Source organism: Loxodonta africana, chromosome X, assembly GCF_030014295.1.
Source record: "Loxodonta africana isolate mLoxAfr1 chromosome X, mLoxAfr1.hap2, whole genome shotgun sequence".
Taxonomy (NCBI): Eukaryota; Metazoa; Chordata; class Mammalia; order Proboscidea; family Elephantidae; genus Loxodonta; species Loxodonta africana.
Window position 1 is genome coordinate 154,307,937 of NC_087369.1, and position 18,988 is coordinate 154,326,924.

Genomic DNA, 18,988 nt, shown 5'->3' on the forward strand with positions numbered 1-18,988 from the left:
ACTTAACGTTGTCTTGTAAATATACTGAAAACTAAAATCAATAAATTCTCAAATAGAATGCTATAACTTCCTGGAGCAATAGTAGAGAAATTTTCAATGGGTCAAGAACAGAATTCTGGTTCATTAACTCAGCTTGATTTCAGCACTATCCTTTTTATACATTTATACATTTTCACCTGTCTGCCTCCTTTTCTTTGTTCTGTAACTGTCTCTTCCCTTAGTCATAGGCCAGAACCAATCATTTCTGAAATTGATTGAAACAAAAGGAAAATCATTTTTTAAATAAATGGATTTTCTCTCACTTTTTATTAAAATAACATTCATCTCATTTCCTAGCTTACATACATGCAACAAGATCTGGCAAAATATATATATCTGGCAGGACAGATTAGATAAACCAGCCTGTTAACTTTTATCTTTCACTACATATAGTAGGTAATCAGGAATAGAGAAGTTATCAGTCAAACATCATAATATCTTCATCGGGCATAGAACTGACTTTAGAAATTGATTTAAGTTATTAACTTCCTAGGTTTAGAATTCTGCCAAGTCCTGGATTAATTCTCAACGTGTGTTCTGTTGAGAATATTTATCCCACCACCTTGTTCCTGAGGCTATAGGAGGGCCATGCTCCCCTTATATATATATATGTTATAAAAATTGAAGTCCTTAACATATAACAAGACCAGTTTTAATGGGCCCACACGGATAGTGATGACTGAAATCTTGAGTCGAAGTATGGTTTTAAGAACAGAACGATCAACACAGTCAATATCTACTGAATCACTAAATGATATTAGAACCCAATTCCATACGTCAACTCATTTTTTCGCCATTTTTCAGGGTTGAAGAGCCTGAGCTTCGTTTATTATGTCTCTGTGAGGAAATGTGTAATGGCAATGACAAATCCCCACCTCACCCTTCCATGGTGCTGGTAGGGAGAGAGCATGTTCCAGAGTCCGTTCAGAGGGGCTAGAAGAGTGGCGCTCTAGCAATGGTAGCTTCTGAGGAATGGGGCTATAGCTGGTTCTTGATAAGCTAGGTATCCAAAATTAGAAGATTCCTTTAATGCTAATGAGTAGTAACTAAGAAAATGGTTTATGCAAAGAGGTTCCTTTTTGTTTGTTTGTTTGTTTTGAACCTAAGGTGGTCATATGGAACTGGCCCAGAAACATTCATAGAGTTTACAATTTTAAGCTAAAAAGTAATTGCATGGTTTTAGCAAAGTCCTGTCTTCAGCAGTTGATGCATTGAAAGAAGCATCTTCATCTTCTTCATCAAGCTGTAAGCTACCAGAAGACAAGCGGATTCTGGCCGTGGGTGACTTCGTCCCTTTACCATACAAAGAGTAATAGTCTGGATTAAGAATCTCTGATTCAGAATCACTGGATTCACTAGCTACATACCTGTCTGCTGCACCCTGCCCCACTAGAGCCGTTGGAAACTCCTGCTCTGCAAACATGTATGTTAACAGGTCAGCTTTACGACTCAGAGCAGGGCAAGGCCCTAAAGGTCTAAATTCTGACCCAAAAGGAAAACGAATAGTTTTCATGTCTGAATGGCTCTGGGACCGTTTAGGGGTTTGCCCTTGAATGTTATATGCAAATGCATCTACTAAGGTTGGATCTTCATCTTCTAGATCTACATTGATGTTGCTCCTACCACTAGTCCTGGCCATAGCTTCTTGGAGCTCTTGAAAGTCTTGCTGAAAGCTCTTCATTCTAATATTCCTGGGACTTCTTTTAGCTGGTTTCATTACAGAGGGCTGTAGGCAGCTGTCTGGCCTTTCCCTTTCTTCTGCCATGATTGGAGACCGTCTGGGCACCTGGGGTGGCCTGTCCACGTAAAAAAAGACTTGGGGAGGCATAATATCAACTTGCTGACTAGTACAGGGAATATAGGGCACATCTGTGTAAGTTAGCTGCCTTGCTGGACTCACTTTGCTTGTGAGGCCGGAAGATGTACTCATGTGATTGTTAGCAAACTTACAGCTTGTTTGGAAGGAGCTTAGAGGACTCCTCTCCTCAAAGAAGTCAGTGTCAGGATCAGGGTCAGTGTTAAAGACAGGGTCTGTATACATAAAATGGAAAGAGGAACTGCTCTGGGACTGATGCAATGATATGGGATCTGCCTCTGGTTTGGACCGTTCCAGCTTGGCTGCAAACGTCACCTCCACTGCAGAGTTCCTCCTCCTACTGTCTAGCACCGGCTCAGATGCGTGCACTCCATTTGCATTTCGGTAACACCCACTGCCATAGGCTAGTCTCAAATCTTCTACCTAGAGAGAAAGGTCACATTAGTGAAAGAAGCAAAAGGCATTTGGTTGGGGAGGGGGCCCCTAAATTAGCTTTGAATTTTGACAAGACAGTCGTTCACAGAGTCATTTCAATCCATGTTCTATTCCACGGTTTATATATTTATATGGTGGTGTAGTGGTTAAGAGCTATGTCTGCTAACCAAAAGATCAGCTGTTCAAATCCACCAGGCGCTCCTTGGAAACTCTGTGGGGCAGTTCTATTCTGTCATGTAGGGTGGCTATGAGTCGGAATCGATTCGATGGCAATGGGTTTTATATTCTACACAGGTATTTTTTTTTATGTATGTATATAAAGGACAATAACTTGTACCATATCCCAATTCATGTGTTAGAAAGCACACATGACACTACTTCTCAATGCCATCCCATTCCCAAATTCAGAATTCTCTGTGTACTTCAAGCAGTATGGTTTAGTAGTTATATCAGTGAACCAGTAGGCAGAAGACCTGGATTCTAGTCCTGCCCTGCCTTTAACTTGCTGTGTGGACTCAGGCAAGTCTCCTAACCTCCCTGGTCCAGCCTCCTCCCTATTTGCTATAAAAAGGTGGTGAGGGGGGCTATAAATGGCAGGAGGAGTAGCATATAGTAGACGGTTCCTTCCAGCATTATACCTCTATCATGCCTTTCATATAAAAACTTCCTTTGACTTCAACAAAGGCATGAGAGTTTATGGGACCTATATTAATATGTGTTTTGTTTCGTATTAGGGAGAGGAAAAGAAAAAAATTTTAACATGGCTCACACTATAAAATTCAAATGAAGCCATTATCTCACAGATTCATGGGAACAGTACTTTGCTCTTAAGTTGAATTATAAAATTGCACAGCAAAAACACTTTAAAACCTTAACCAAAGACCTTCTATCTGCTAAGCCTTAAGATTTGCATAGGTAAAAAAGCAGAGGTGCTAGTTTGAAAAATACGGTGCCATAGAAATTCACTTGGATCTGCATTTTGCAAGGTATTAGCAATACAGTTTGCAATTTGAAGATGTGCCAGATTCTTCCAGTCTATAAGGTTCACAGCAGTGGTGGTTTACTAAATGGTCTTCTATTGGCCAGAAAGACTAAGCTGACAGACCTCCCCAGGAGGCTAACTTACTCAAACAGAGTAACCTTTTTACACCCTGGGAGATTCTGGCAGAATCAATTCTTGGAAGCATTTAGAATGTGGATGCATTACATTTACCTAAAAGAGTAGGAATTTCAGAAACCTTACTTGTTTTGACACATCTGAGAGGAGGTCTGGCGAGGACCTGCACTGTCGTTCATGGTACTGAGATGGGTAATGTTTCCTGAAATCCCCAAACAGAGTAGTCATTGAAATGGTCTTCATGTGAATCCCAGGATACATACCAATCCCAAAATTCAACTTAAAATCAGCATGAGAGAGAGAAAGACAAAAGCGTGTACCTTTCAAATGGCAAGCTCTTCAACTTCCCTTTTTTCCCATATTCCAAAAGTTGTCTTTGGGTTCTTCCACTATTATAAGGAGAGAAAAGTCATATTAATGCTAGTTATTTTTTTATAAGCCAATAGGCTACTAGCACTTGAAAACCGCATTTATTGTTGAAAGCAAAAGAATCAGAATGAATGACATACGTCGTGAATCTTTGACCACCATATTGATGATAAAAACCTGTAAAACCAGTTGCTGTGGAGTCAGTTCCAACTCACGGCAACCCGATGTGTGTCAGAATAGAACTGTGCTCCACAGGGCTTTCAGTGGCTGAGTTTTCAGAAGTAGACTGCCAGACCTTTCTTCTGCGGCACCTCTGGGTGCATTTGAATCTCTAAACTTTAGGTTGGCAATGAGCATGTTAACTGTTTGCACCACCCACGGACTCCACACTAATGATAATGCCCACTTATCCGAGTATCAGATGTAGGGCAACTTTAACTACCCAGAACTCAGAACATTTTTTTTAAAGCCTCTAAACAGGGCTATATAACCATTTGAGTCTGGGCTTGAAAACGAATATTTTCCTTTAAAGGCTTCCCCTCTACAGCCAAATCAGAACCAGTTGACTCTTAACTTCACGCACAATTTCTACTGAGGTTATTTATCTGGTTCCCCAATGCATGGTAGAAGAAAGGCAGCTAACGCTAGAAGGGAGTTCTCCCAACATGTATACACTAGCAAAGAAAGCCAGCTGACTGCTGGGAGAAACACAGAGCCAAAAAAAGAAATCACAAAAATAATAAAACCCAGAAGTCTAGGCCATTTGTCACTGAGGTTCAGGGCCTGACATGCCTCCCCAACCCCACCCAGAGGCCATCACTGCACTACAGCTGCCTGCTGAGGATAAGAAGTGATGTTTAGAATAGGTCATTAAGAAAAGGGCAAAGTATGCTTCATATCATCTGTTTAAGAAGGCAGGGATTTATAGAATCCACTTTTGGAGAGATTCCATAAAAAATATGTAAGTTTTTACAATCCCAATTCTTAATGGAGCAGGCTTCCACGATGTGAAAAAAAAAATCCCTTATGTGGAAGCATTGAATTAGAATTTTTAATTTCAGCTAAGGGTTTTGAAAGTTTCTTCCAAAGACAGCCTAAGCCTGTGTGTTCAAATAAAAGCATCTTAATTTGAGCTCCTGTCCATTCCTCCAAGGTGTTACCTGTAGTGAGGAGCTTCTAGTGCAATATTGCTCAATCTTTTTAATCCTTTACCCCTACAATGCTTTCTCACACCATTCTAACCACCTCCAAAAGGATGTTGTTGAGCTAGCCTTTCCCTGGTTTGCATATAAGTTACCTATAAGGAGAACAGTAAGTTCATTGAATATGTTTTCTCAAGCTTCATATGCCCCCCATCCTCGCAGAAATTCTGATCCAACCCCCTAGGTGGGGTACCTCTCTCCCTGCCTCCCAGTTGGAAAACATTGACTTAATATGTCACACATGGAATGAGTAGTAAAGGGTATCACCTTTCAAGTGATTGCAATGGATTCTTTATTGCTTCTAGAATTTGAGCTCCCCTTATTGCCTTCCATGTTATTGAATCTGTGCATGTAATTTGCCTACGTGCAATATTTAATTACCTATAGCGGAAACTGGAACCCTTGCTGCAGAGTAGGGTTTTGGGCTTTGATTTGGGCTCTTCAGAAAGTCTGAAGAAAGCATGGTACTCCACACAAGTCTTCCAGAAAGCCTTGCAGGCATCTCGGCTGGCCATGGTGAACTCCAAGGTGTCCTTGCACAACACCTGTATAAACCAATTTCCATTAAAGCACAACATCCTTCAAGAATATCAAAGACCTTCAAATCCCCAAACCTTCCAAACTATTGGTCCAGGGGCCTATACAGCTGGGCTTCTGATTTTTCACTTGGCTCCCTGTAGGCTTCACACCTACCGACGCCAAATGATTGGCAGCCTTCCGAGGAACAGACAGGGCCACTGTCCACAAACAGAGGCTTCTGTGAGAAGTAAATCTTGATTTGCACACTTGCCTCACCTCAAACCCTTTTTTACTGGGAAGATTTTCCTGAAGTTGTAAATTAGGTTAAAATGAACATCAAAGGGCATCCTTTGAAGACGACAGGAAGTTATAAATGACCAAGAGGAAAGGGGGTTGGATTTCCTTACAGAGGGTAGGGTTTACAGGATGATTGCATGTATGTGAGTATTTCTTTTTAATATACTAGCTAGAGACACATTCTTTTTTTATATGCTGCCTTATTCTATGATGGTCTGTATTGCTTATTTAGTCAGTTTGCCGTACTGTGGGGGCTTGTGTTTTGCTGTGATGCTGGAAGGTATGCCACTGGTATTCAAACACCAGCAGGGTCACCCATGGAGGACAGGTTTCAGCTGAGCTTCCAGACTAAGACAGACTAGGAAGAAGGACCCGGCAGTCTACTTCTGAAAAGCATTAGCCAATGAAAGCCTTATGAATAGCAGTGGAACATTGTCTGATATAGTGCTGGAAGATGAGCCCCCCAGGTTGGAAGGCATTCAAAAGACGACTGGAGAAGAGCTGCTTCCTCAAAGTAGAGTCAACCTTAATGACGTGGATGGAGTAAAGCCTTCGGGACCTTCATTTGCTGATGTGGCGCGACTCAAAATGAGAAGAAACAGCTGCAAACTTCCGTTAATAATCAGAAACTGAAATGTAAGAAGTATGAATCTAGGAAAATTGGAAATCGTCAAAGATGAAATGGAACGCATAAAGATTGATACCCTAGGCATTAGTGAGATGAAATGGACTGGTATTGGTCATTTTGAATCAAGCAATCATATGGTCTACTATGCCAGGAGTGACAATGTGAAGAGGAATGGTGTTGCATTCATCATCAAAAAGAACATTTCAAGATCTCTTCTGAAATACAACGCTGTCAGTGATAGGATAATATCCATACACCTGCAAGGAAGACCAGTTAATACCACTGTTATTCATATTTATGCACCAACCACTAAGGCCAAAGATGAAGAAATTGAAGACTTCTACCAACTTCTGCAGTCTGAAATTGATAAACATGCAATAAGGATGCACTGATAATTACTAGCGATTGGAAATCAAAAGTTGGAAACAAAGAAGAAGGATCAGTACTCAGAAAATACGGCCTTGGTGAAACAATGCTGGAGATCACATGATTTAATTTTGCAAGACCAATGACTTGTCTGTTGTAAATACCTTTTTTCGCCACGTGACTATATACGTGGACCTCACCATATGGAATACACAGGAATCAAATTGACTACATCTGTGGAAAGATACAATAGAGAAACTGGATATCATCAGTCAGAATAAGGGCGGGGGGCAGCTGCAGAACAGATCAGCAATTGCTTATATGTGAGTTCAAGTTGAAGCTGAAGAAAATTAGAACAAGTCTATGAGAACCAAAGTATGACCTTGAGTATATCCCTGAATTTAGAGACTATCTCAAGAATAGATTGGATGCATTGAACACTAATGATGGAAGACTAGAAGAGTTGTGGAATAACTTTGACATTATCCATGAAGAAAGCAAGAGGTCATTAAAAAGACAGGAGAGAAAGAAAAGACCTAAATGGATGTCAGAAGAGACTCTGAAACTTGCTCTTGAACGTCAAGTAGCCAAAGCAAAAGGAAAAAGTGATGATGTTAAAGAGCTTAACAGAAGATTTCAAAGGGTGGTTTGAGAAGACAAAGTATTATGATGACATGTGCAAAGAGCTGGAGATAGAAAACCAAAAGGGAAAAACACGCTCAGCGTTTCTCAAGCTGAAAGAACTGAAGAAAAAATTCAAGACTCAAGTTCCAACATTGAAGGATTCTACAGGGAAAATATTAAACAGCACAGGAAGCATCGAAAGAAGATGGAAGGAATACACGGAGTCACTATACCAAAAAGAATTGGTGGACGTTCAACGATTTCAGGAGGTAACATATGATCAGGAACCGATGGAACTGAAGAAAGAAGTCCAAGCTGCACTGAAGGCATTGGTGAAGAACAAGGCTCCAGGAATTGACGGAATACCAATTGAGATGTTTCAACAAACGGATACAACGCTTGAAGTGCTTACTCTCTATGCCAAGAAATTTGGAAGACAGCTACCTGGCCAACTCACTGGAAGACATCCATATTTACGCTTATCCCCAAGAAAGGTGATCCAACCGAATGGGAAAATTATCAAACAATACCATTTAATATCACAGGCAAGCAAAATTTTGCTGAAGATCATTCAGAAGTGGCTGCAGCACTATATTCACAGGGAACTGCCAGAAATTCAGGCTGGTTTCAGAAGAGGACCTGGAACCAGGGCTATCATCGCTGATGTCAGATGGATCCTGGCTGAAAGCGGAGAATACCAGAAGGATGTTGACCGGTGTTTTATTGACTATGCAAAGGCATTTGACTGTGTGGATCATAACAAATTATGGATAACATTGCAGAGAATGAGAAGTCTGGAACACTTAATTGTGCTCATGAGGAATCTGTGCATGGATCAAGAGGCAGTCATTTGAACATAACAAGGGGATACTACATGGTTTAAAGTCAGGAAAGGTATGGATCAGGGTTGTATTCTTTCACCATACCTATTCAATCTGTATGCTGAGCAAATAATCTGAGAAGCTGGACTCTATGAAGAAGAATGGGGCATCAGGAGTGGAAGAAGACTCATTAACAACCTGCGTTATGCAGATGATACAACTTTGCTTGCTGAAAGTGAAGAGAACTTGAAGCACTTACCAATGAAGATCAAAGACCACAGCCTTCAGTATGGATTGCGCCTCAACATAAAGAAAACAAAAATCCCCACAACTGGACCAATAAGCAACACCATGATAAATGGAGAAAAGACTGAGGTTGTCAAGGATTTCATTTTACTTGGATCCACAATCAACACCCATGGAAGTAGCAGTCAAGAAATCAAAAGACACATTGCATTAGGCAAATCGGCTGCAAGAGATCTCTTTACACTGTTAAAAACCTAGGATGTCACCCTGAGGACTAAGATGTGCCTGACCCAAGCCAGGATGTTTTCAATCACCTTATATGCAACGGGAAAGCTGGACAATGAATAAGAAAGACTGAAGAAGAATCGACGCCTTTGAATTGTGGTGTTGGTGAAGGATATTGAATATACCATGGACTGCCAAAAGAACGAACAAATCTGTGTTGGAAGAAGTTAACAACCGGAATGCTCCTTGGAAGCAAGGATGGCGAGACTGCATCTCACATACTTTGTACATGTTGTCAGGAGGGATTAGTCCCTGGGGAAGGACATCATGCTTGGTAGAGGGTCAGAAAAAAAGAGGAAGACCCTTAGCAAGATGGATTGACACAGTGGATGCAACAATGGGCTGAAGCATAACAACAATTTTTAGGATGGCACAGGACCGGGCTATGTTTCATTCTGTTGTGCATAAGGTAGCTATGAGTCAGAACTGACTCAACGGCACCTAACAACAGTCTATGTTAGGGGAACTCGGCCTTCCAGGCCTAAAGCTCAGGTTTCCCCCATCACCTGACTCACTGCATATCCTCATTAGCCCAAAGCAACGTAGCACGCTTGCAGCTCTGTTTTCAGCAGCACCGCCAACCCACTCTGCAGGTCCCCCTATCTCTCGTTCTTTTTGGAATACCTGCCTGCAGCTCCAGACCTCTCCGTGAGCTTCCCATTGGATATAATCTCCCAAACTGCTCAAATGAACACTTTTATAGAAGGCTAAGATCCAAAGGATGATGCCTCAAATTGCTGGATTTTCTGTAGGTCAAAAATTAGTTGATCTCCATTTTTCATTTCCCATATGGTCATAAAAGAGCACCCTTTCCAGTGCCTTTGTCTCACCCTGTACAACGCAGCCTTGTCCAACAACTGCTTCCTTTGCTTATGTGTATACCCCTCACACACACACACACACACACACACACACATCCCATTTGATTTTGGCACATAGTAGGTGTTCAATAATTTTTGCTTAAGGAGAGAGGGTGAATATATTTTAGAAAAGACAGCAGATACTGTCAAATGAACAAGTCCACACTCCTAGATCTGGTTACTCCCATTTTGGTCATTAAATCCCTGAAAAAAACGTTTTCCAAATAGATTTGCCTTACACCCCAGTCACCCCATTTTCCAATTGCTTCGTTAATTCTGAACTGCCAGTTGGCTTTCTTAAGTGTTTTTCCTTTAGTAAAAATATGACCGAAGCTCTGGTTTATTTATGTAGAAGCAAAAGAGGGAGCGCATCACCCCTAAGGGCCAGCCAGCTTTCACCACTTGCATTCAAACCATTTGCAGAAACTACCAAGAAATTCCCAAGTGCATAGAAAGAAAAAGAATTCATTAGAAAACTACTTACCAAGATGTTGGCGTGAAGCTTGATAAGAAAATGCTTTCTCTTAAAGCTCAACTTGCGGATTTTAGCCCAGTTGAAAGTATTGATCTTTGTATTTCCCTATAATGAAACACAAAGCAGATTTCAGGATGAATGTCAGCAAAAGCTGGTCTGACAAGACAGTACAAACGTGATAGAAAATGCACTTCATGAATGGGACCATCCGTGACCTATCTCATGGGCAGGCTGATCCTGTCACACACTAGGTAGAAGCTATGGCCAAAGACCACTGTGGTGGCTTGAGTGTTGCTATGATGCTGGAAGCTATGCCATCGGTATTTTAAATACCAGTAGGGTCACCCAATGATTCACAAGTTTTAGCAGCACTTCCAGACTAAGATGGACTAGGAAGAAAAGCCTGGCAATCTACTTCCAGAAATTCCAAAACCCGTGGCCGTCAAGTCAATTCCGACTCATAGCAACTCTATAGGACAGAGTAGAGCTACCCCATAGGGTTTCCAAGGAGCGGCTGGTAGATTCGAACTGTTGACATCTTGGTTAGCTACTGAGCTCTTAGCCACCGCACTACCAGGGCTCCCTTCCAATAATTAGTCAGCCAGTGAAAAATGTATGGATTGTGACAGAATATTGTCTGACTTGCTTGCTTTAAACTCATCATCAGAAAGGATAAATTGCTGGAGGGGGCATCATGTTTGGTGAAGTAGAGGGCCAGCAAAAGTGGGGGAGACCCTCTGTGAGATGAATTGGCACAATAACTGTAACAATTGTCTTGAATATGCTGGTCATTGTGAGAATGACACAGGACACAGCAATGTTTCATTTTGTTGTACATAAGGTCTCCATGAGTTGGAGTTGACTCGATGACAGCTATCTACCTATCTATGGCCAAAGAAGGCATTCCAGGTGGGACGCAAGGCTGCTCTGCATTGCAAGCAAGAAGGGTATGCCTGAGAAAGGTTTCTACCCAGGGCAGGGAGATCACAGAAGGAAAAGACTACTGCAATAGATTCTCTAATCTCACCCCCTTCCCAGATTTCCAGATTCAACTGCTAAAAAAAAGTCCTATATATCATGCCACTCCATTTACTCAAACATCTTCAATAGCTCCCCACTCCCTGTATCATCAAGTCTAAACTCTTTGGGCTGTCTTTCCCAAACCCTCTATAACCCTGTCCCTTCTATACTGAGTATACAAACGTTTCTCCCACTGCTCCTGGAAAAACACCCTTCCATCCAACTTTACACTTTCCCTCCTGTAGGTCTTCTCATTCTCCTTACCCAGAATGCCTTCTACATAGTCAAGTCTTTTTGCCCACTCTGGTAGCACCTCCCCTAAGATATTCTAATTACTGGAGCCTACCGTCATTTCTAACTCCCCTAAACTCCCTTGGTTCTCCTGCTCTGGCCAAATAACTAAAGTTTTGTTGTTTATTGAAAAGGTAATCCACTCACATGATCCAAAAATCAAAGGTTTATAAAAAGATATATTGAGAAGTCTCACTCCCACCACTGTCACTCCTACCTCTGTCCCTGTCTACCTATTCCCCACAGGTAACCACATTCATTAGTTTATTGTGTAGACTTGTCATACAACTCTAAGTAAATATGAGATTAGCTCCTGTTTACTTACTGTTCAGTACTATTCACAATTTCTCCGGTCTCTCCAAATAAATTGTGAGCATCCTGGTAACAGAAGCCATGTCTCATGCTTAATGTTAGTTTCTTGACTATGTCATACTTCATCCATCCTAGGGTTTCTTAATCTTTGTGCCTTTTCTCTGGAACACTCTCTTCCACCATCCAACACCATCCCCTTGGCTTGGATAACTCCTGCTTAATTCCTCAGGTCTTAGCTTAAATATTAAGCCCTTCTCACATGCGTTTCCATAGTACTAGATACTTCCTCCTCTAGCATAAAGCACATTACGATTATTTGTAATTACTTGTTTAATTGTCTATCTTCCCCTGTTAGAATGCAAGCTCCATAAAATCAGTGAACATTTTTATTTATCTCTATATTTCTAGTGCCTGGCACAGAGTGGATGCACAATAGACATATTGATAAAAGAATGAATGAATACATGACTGCTAACTGTAAATATACTAAAAACCATTGAAACATACAATTAAAAGAGGTGAACTTTATGGTATGCAAATTATATCAATAAAGCTTTTTTAATAAAAAGAAAGAATGAATAATATGATGAAGAGCACAAATATGTATTATTTGATTGGATTTGGGGTAGCTGCAGCAGATTACTCTAAGACCAGCTGTATTGTTCCCAACTGTCCACAGAAGTATTCTCACTGAAGGAGATCACAACCAACACGTTGCCCTTGTCCCCTAGCCTCCTCTTCTTCTTCCATGTAGTATAAAATGACAAGGATCAAGGGTTAGAATGGAGTGGGTGACAAGTCTCTCTTGGGAACAGGTAATGCCTGTGATCCATTTGGTCTTTGGCCCATCAATGTGACTCTCTTGCTGAAAAGTTTACAGCCAAATAAATGAGATCAAACTCAATTGGCCCAGTATGTACCTCACCTGATTTGTAACTTACGTCAGTCCTCTAATTTGGCCTTGGGGGTCAGTGGGTCTGAGGTCACCCCTTTTTCTCTCATAAGTGAAATCAACAACTGAATTAGAATACCACATGTTGGACCCCTCAAGTGGATTTGGACAAGGTGAAAGTATTTGTTGTAACAGCATAAGTTTTTAGGATGCCCAAATCCATATTGTTGTTTAGTGTCTAGAAGTTTCAAGGAGTCTCTTGACTTCATCTCCCCACCATGTTGGCCTGATCTAATCTGTGATCTCCTCAGAATCAAAACTTTCAATTGCAGACTGCAAATGGAAACAAAGCACATTGAGGGAAGAAAACTTTCCAAAGCATTTTCAAGCATTAGGTCCCTTTCTGGCTGGTGGTAAGGCTGAGGGGTGGGGTCACCTTGGGAACAAACACCCGGGTTTGAGCAAAGATAATCCCCTAAGCTGAAAGCTTCAAAGGAAAGAGTTATTACCCGTAACACCAATACGCCCATGTGAGCAACAGCCAGGTGGATCTGCATTCCTTCACCATCACTGGCAGGGTGAGGCCTGATGCCATACATATCCTGCTTTCTCGCAATGTCCAGTAGGAGAATGTCAGATTCAGCTGGGCTCCTACCACTGCAAGGGGAAAGAATTTATGAGCCTAATAAATCCAACAAAAATGACGCCTCTATCCTGAGAGTTCCAATGGAGCTCAGCATTTTCTTGAGCCTGAAGCTTCTCAGACTTAAAGGCTTGGTTTGAAGAGTATGTCCTCAGCGTTAGTGCTCCCTAGAATTCTTACCTTCCGTGTGGAGATCCAGGTTCAATTCTTGGCCAATGAACCTCATATGTAGCCACCACCCTTCCGTCTGTGGTTTTGTGGTGCTACAATGCTGAACAAAGTTTCAGCAGAGCTTCCAGACAAACATGGACCAGGTAGAAAGGCCTGGCTATTTACGTCTGAAAATCAGCAAATGAAAACCCTATGGATCACAAAAGTCCAATTCACAACTGATCATGGGGGGTGGTGCAGGACTAGGCAGCATTTCATTTCATTGTGCATGGGGTTGCCAGGAGTTAGGGGCCAACTTGATTGTAGCTAACAGCAACAGCAACAACTGGTGGAATCAGGTGCCAATTAAAGTACTTACATGTGTTTCTGATGAAAGTGCAGGATCTTGCTCTCTAAACAGTCTTGGTTTGGTAAGTACCGGGTTTGTGCCAGATGTTTCCTATCTGTTTCTTCATGAAAGTCTCCCAGTTCTGCTGCATGACAGAAAAATGACATTTTTCACATTACCATTGAAGAGTTAAGCAATGGATCACCCAGCAGACCCTCTGACCTCCTCCAAATAGCCTTTCCTTTGTAGCCAGTGCACCCCCAGGCCCGCCATCCCATGCTCTATGCATATTTATTACGTCTCTATAGGGGAGAAATAACTCTTTTCCAAATCAGAAGTAGTGGGTTGCTATGAAGTGTCACTGTAAGTCACAGGCACAGCATAGGTCTTAAAGGCTTCAGGATCACAGCTGAATATTTTGTTAGGATTTTCTTCCCCCAGATTCTGTTTATGATCTTCCCTACTTCCAGTTAGCCTGTGACCCTCCCTCCATCCTGATCGTACATTATCAAGAAAGGGGCAACATAAACGCCAACTACAATGCAAGCCAGTCACAGCCAATTCATCACTCTATACAATGAGAATCTAGTAAAACTCCAGTTATCTGGAAACCCCAGGAGATGAGTCATTCTGGAAAGTTGGATTTTCCAAATAGCTGGTAATTTATCACTGATGGCAATTTATTCTTTTCTAGGTGTCCCCAGTTTACCATTGCAAACATCTATTGTTAGCACTATGCCTTCAGAGGCAATTGAGGGATTTAGGATTATCTGTCCGACAGTAAATGGCCTCAGGTTGTTTCGCCTTTTGAATTCTTGTATCTTCTTATAGTTTTTATGCCTCTTCCCTCTGTGTCAGATTGATGTGAATTACTTCTTTGTCATTGACTTCCCTTGAAGAGCTCTCCACTTTGTTTTAAATTATGACTTTCAATCTACCATAAGATGAGAACCCAGATATTCAAACCTATTAGTACTGTATGTACTATAAGAGTAAATAGACTCTCCGTGGAACCCAGTAGTGCTCTCCTATTGAGTAAAATACATGGGCATTGGGACACCTAGTTTGAGTGCTGGAAGGTTTTTCATCTTGGTTTTCCATTGTGTTTTAGACAGGTGACAGGCTCATTTTCAGACAGGTGAGGTGTGACTATATGTATACTTCAAAATCACAGTCACCAGGAGTGGGTGGGTAGGGGAAAGGGGGAAGTTATTGCTTAAAGGTGATGAAAAAACTTGGAAATGGATAGTGGTGATGTTTTGGACAACATGGTGAATGTAACTGATGTCACTGAAGAGTACGTGTAAATATGGTTGAAATAACAAATGTTTTGTTATATATAACCACAAAAAAAAAGCTAAGAACAAAAAGAAGCTAAGTATGCATACAGCTAAGGGTGCTTCAAGAGAGGTAGTAAGATATGAGGCTGAAAAGCAGCATAGCGTCAGATGGAATTTGGCAGTCATGCTTAGGAGGCCATCCTTGAGTTCACAGGCAAAAAGTATCAATTCCTAAACAATTTTAAAGCAGAGGAAAAATGCAGGAAAACAGATTTGAGAAAGATCCCTCCAGGAAAAATATGGAAGACTCATTCATCCATTTATCAGATATTTGTTGAACATCTACTATGTACCAGGCAAAGCTCCAAACAGCTGGGGATACAGCGTAGACCTAAACAAACCAAAACCCCTGCCATCACAGAGCTTACATCTGAGTGAGGAAAGACAGACAATAAGAAAATAAATGAGTAAAGCATATTTTGTCACAGGTAATAAGTCCTATGAAGAATATTACAGCAGAAAGAAGGATTGGAATGAAATGGGGAAGAAATGTGATTTTAAATAGAGTGGGTCAGGAAGACCTCACTGAGAAGGTGACATCTACACCTCAGCAAATAATCTGAGGAGCTGGTCTATATGAAGAAGAACATGGCATCAGAAGTGGAGGAAGACTCATTAACAACCTGTGATATGCAGATGACACAACCTTGCTTGCTGAAAGCTAAGAGGATTCGAAGTACTTACTAATGAAGATCAAAGACTACAGCCTTCAGTATGGATTACACCTCAACATAAAGAAAATAAGAATCCTCACATTTGGACCAATAAGCAACATCGTGATAAAAACCTGAAACCAAACTCGTTGCCTTTGAGCCAATTCCGATTAATAGAGGCCCTATAGGACAGATTAGAACTGTCCCATTGGGTTTCTAAGGCTGTAAATCTTTACAGAAACAAACTGCCACATCTTCCACCTGCATAAGGGCTAATGGGTTCAAACCACCAACCTTTCGGTTAGCAGCTGAGCACTTAACTGCTGAGCTACCAAGGCTCCTCAGCATCATGATAAAAGGGAGAAAAGATTGAAGGTGTCAAGGATTTCATTTTACTTGGATCCACGATCAACATCCATGAAAGCAGCAGTCAAGAAATCAAATGACATATTGCATTGGGCAAATCTCCTGCAAAAGACCTCTTTAAAGTGTTAAAAGCAAAGATGTCACTTTGAGGACTAAGGTGCACCTGACCCACGCCATGGTATTGTCAGTCGCCTCATGCAAAAGCTGGACTATGAAGATGGAAGTCTGAAGAAGAATTGACACCTTTGAATTATGGTGTTGGCAAAGAATATTGAATATATCATGGACTGCCAGAAGAATTAACAAATCTATCTTGGAAAAAGTACAGTTAGAATGTTCCTTAGAAGCAAGGATGGTGAGACTTCGTCTCACATACTTTGGACATGTTATCAGGAGGGACCAGTCCCTGGAGAAGGACATCAAATGGAGGTCAGTGACAAAGAGAAAGACCCTCAGCGAGGTAGACTGACACAGTGGCTGCAACAATGGGCTCAAGCATAGCAATGATTATAAGGATGGCATAGAACTGGGCAGTGTTTTGTTGCTGTACATAGGGTCACTATGAGTCGGAACCAACTCAACTGCACCTAACAACAAAAGCACATTCTAGTTAAAAACCAAACCAAACCTTTTGCAATTGAGTTAATCTTGACTCATAGCAAACCTAGAACTGCTCCATAGGGTTTCCAAGGAGTGGCTAGTAGATTCGACCTTTTGGTTAGAAGCTGAGCTCTTAACCACTGTACCACCAGGGCTTCACATCCTAGTTAGTTGGTCTAATAATGTATTCAGTGCTTCTACTCTACCTCCTAGTCATTGCATAGTGCCTGGGATCTTAAAAGCTTACAAGCAGCCATTCAAGGCACAAGAATTGGTCTCTATTCCACTGGAGCAACAGAGGAAGAAGGAGAGTCAGGGGTAAGAAGAGGAAATGGAATATGAGGCTAAGTGCGTCCATGAACAACTGCCTCCTTTGCCATGAGACCAGAAAAACTAGATGGTGCCAAGCTACCATTACTGAACATTTTCATCAAAGATTCCATAGAAGAATCCTAATCAAAATGGAAAAAATGCAGAACAGACTTTCAAAAATCTCATGGACTTTCTGGAGCCATGGAGGCTGGATGAACCCCTGAAACTATTGCCCTGAGATAATCTTTAAACCTTAAAGAAAAAATATCCCCTGAAGTCTTCTTAAAATGAAACAATTGTTTAGCTTACCTGGTAAAGAATATCTACTTGGAGCATTAGGTTTTTTGTTTTTTGTTTTTTACTGTGGTTTAAGTGAAAGTTTACAAATCAAGTCAGTCTCTCACACAGAAACTTATATACACCTTGCTACTCTCAATTGCTCTCCCTCTAATGAGACAACCCGCTCCCTCCCTCCACTCTCTCTTTTCGTGTCCATTTCCCCAGCTTCTAAACCCCTCTGCCCTCTCATCTCCCCTCCAGGCAGGAGATGCCAACATAGTCTCAAGTGTCCACCTGATCCAAGAAGCTCACTCCTCACCAGCATCCCTCTCCAACACATTGTCCAGTCCAATCCCTGTCTGAAGAGTTGGCTTTGGGAATGGTTCCTGTTCTGGGCCAACAGAAGGTCTGGGGGCCATGACCACCGGGGTCCTTCTAGTATCAGTCTGACCATTAAGTCTGGTCTTTTTATGAGAATTTGGGGTCTGCATCCCACTGCCGTCCTGCTCCCTCAGGGGTTCTCTGTTGTGTTCCCTGTCAGGGCAGTCACCGGTTGTAGCCAGGCACCATCTAGTTCTTCTGGTCTCAGGATGATGTAGTCTCTGGTTCATGTGGCCCTTTCTGTCTCTTGGGCTCATAATCACCTTGTGTCCTTGGTGTTCTTCATTCTCCTTTGATCCAGGTGGGTTGAGACCAATTGATGCATATTAGATGGCTGCTTGCTAGCATTTAAGACTCCAGACGCCTCTCACCAAAGTGGAATGCAGAATGTTTTCTTAATAGATTTTATTATGCCAATTGACTTAGATGTCCCCTGAAACCGTGGTCCCCAGACCCCTGCCCCTGCTACGCTGGCCTTTGAAGCATTCAGTTTATTCAGGAAACTTCTTTGCTTTTGGTTTAGTCCAATTGTGCTGACCTCCCCTGTATTGTATGCTGTCTTTCCCTTCACCTAAAGTAGTTCTTATCTACTATCTAATTAGTGGATGCCCCTCTCCCACCCTCCCTCCCTCCCCCCTCTCGTAACTACAAAAGAATGTGTTCTTCTCAGTTTAAACTATTTCTCAAGATCTTATAATAGTGGTCTTATACAATATTTGTCCTTTTGCAACTGACTAATTTCACTCAGCATAATGCCTTCCAGGCTCCTCCACGTTATGAAATGTTTCACAGATTCATCACTGTTCTTTATCGACGCGTAGTATTCCATTGTGCAAATATACCATAATTTATCTATCCATTCGTCCGTTGATGGACGCCTTGGTTGCTTCCACCTTTCTGCTATTGTAAACAGTGCTGCAATGAACATGGGTGTGCATATATCTGTTCGTGTAAAGGCTCTTATTTCTCTAGGATATATTCCAAGGAGTGGGATTGCTGGATCGTATGGTAGTTCTATTTCTAGCTTTTTAAGGAAACGCCAAATTGATTTCCAAAGTAGTTGTAGCATTTGACATTCCCACCAGCAGTGTATAAGTGTTCCAATCTTTCCATAGCCTCTCCAACATTTATTATTTTGTGTTTTTTGGATTAATACCAGCCTTGTTGGAGTGAGATGAAATCTCATTGTAGTTTTGATTTCCATTTCCCTAATGGCTAATGATCGTGAGCATTTCCTCACGCATCTGTTAGCTACCTGAATGTCTTCTTTAGTGAAGTGTCTGTTCATATCTTTGAGCATT

At 41.5% G+C, this 18,988-nt stretch overlaps 1 protein-coding gene across 1 annotated transcript in view; it reads right to left on the reverse strand.

The window, feature by feature from the left end:
- Window positions 1–368: 368 nt before the first annotated feature.
- FRMD7 (FERM domain containing 7) overlaps window positions 369–18,988 on the reverse strand; it is a 75,503-nt gene continuing 56,883 nt past the window's right edge. Inside the window, exons 7-13 of the mRNA XM_064278480.1 lie at window positions 13,787–13,901; window positions 13,124–13,271; window positions 10,109–10,204; window positions 5,360–5,523; window positions 3,728–3,796; window positions 3,534–3,609; window positions 369–2,278 (exon numbers count right to left, since the gene is read on the reverse strand). Of these exons, the coding sequence (XP_064134550.1) occupies window positions 1,193–2,278; window positions 3,534–3,609; window positions 3,728–3,796; window positions 5,360–5,523; window positions 10,109–10,204; window positions 13,124–13,271; window positions 13,787–13,901 (1,754 nt within the window). The 3' untranslated portion in view covers window positions 369–1,192. The remainder of the gene's footprint in view (window positions 2,279–3,533; window positions 3,610–3,727; window positions 3,797–5,359; window positions 5,524–10,108; window positions 10,205–13,123; window positions 13,272–13,786; window positions 13,902–18,988) is intronic.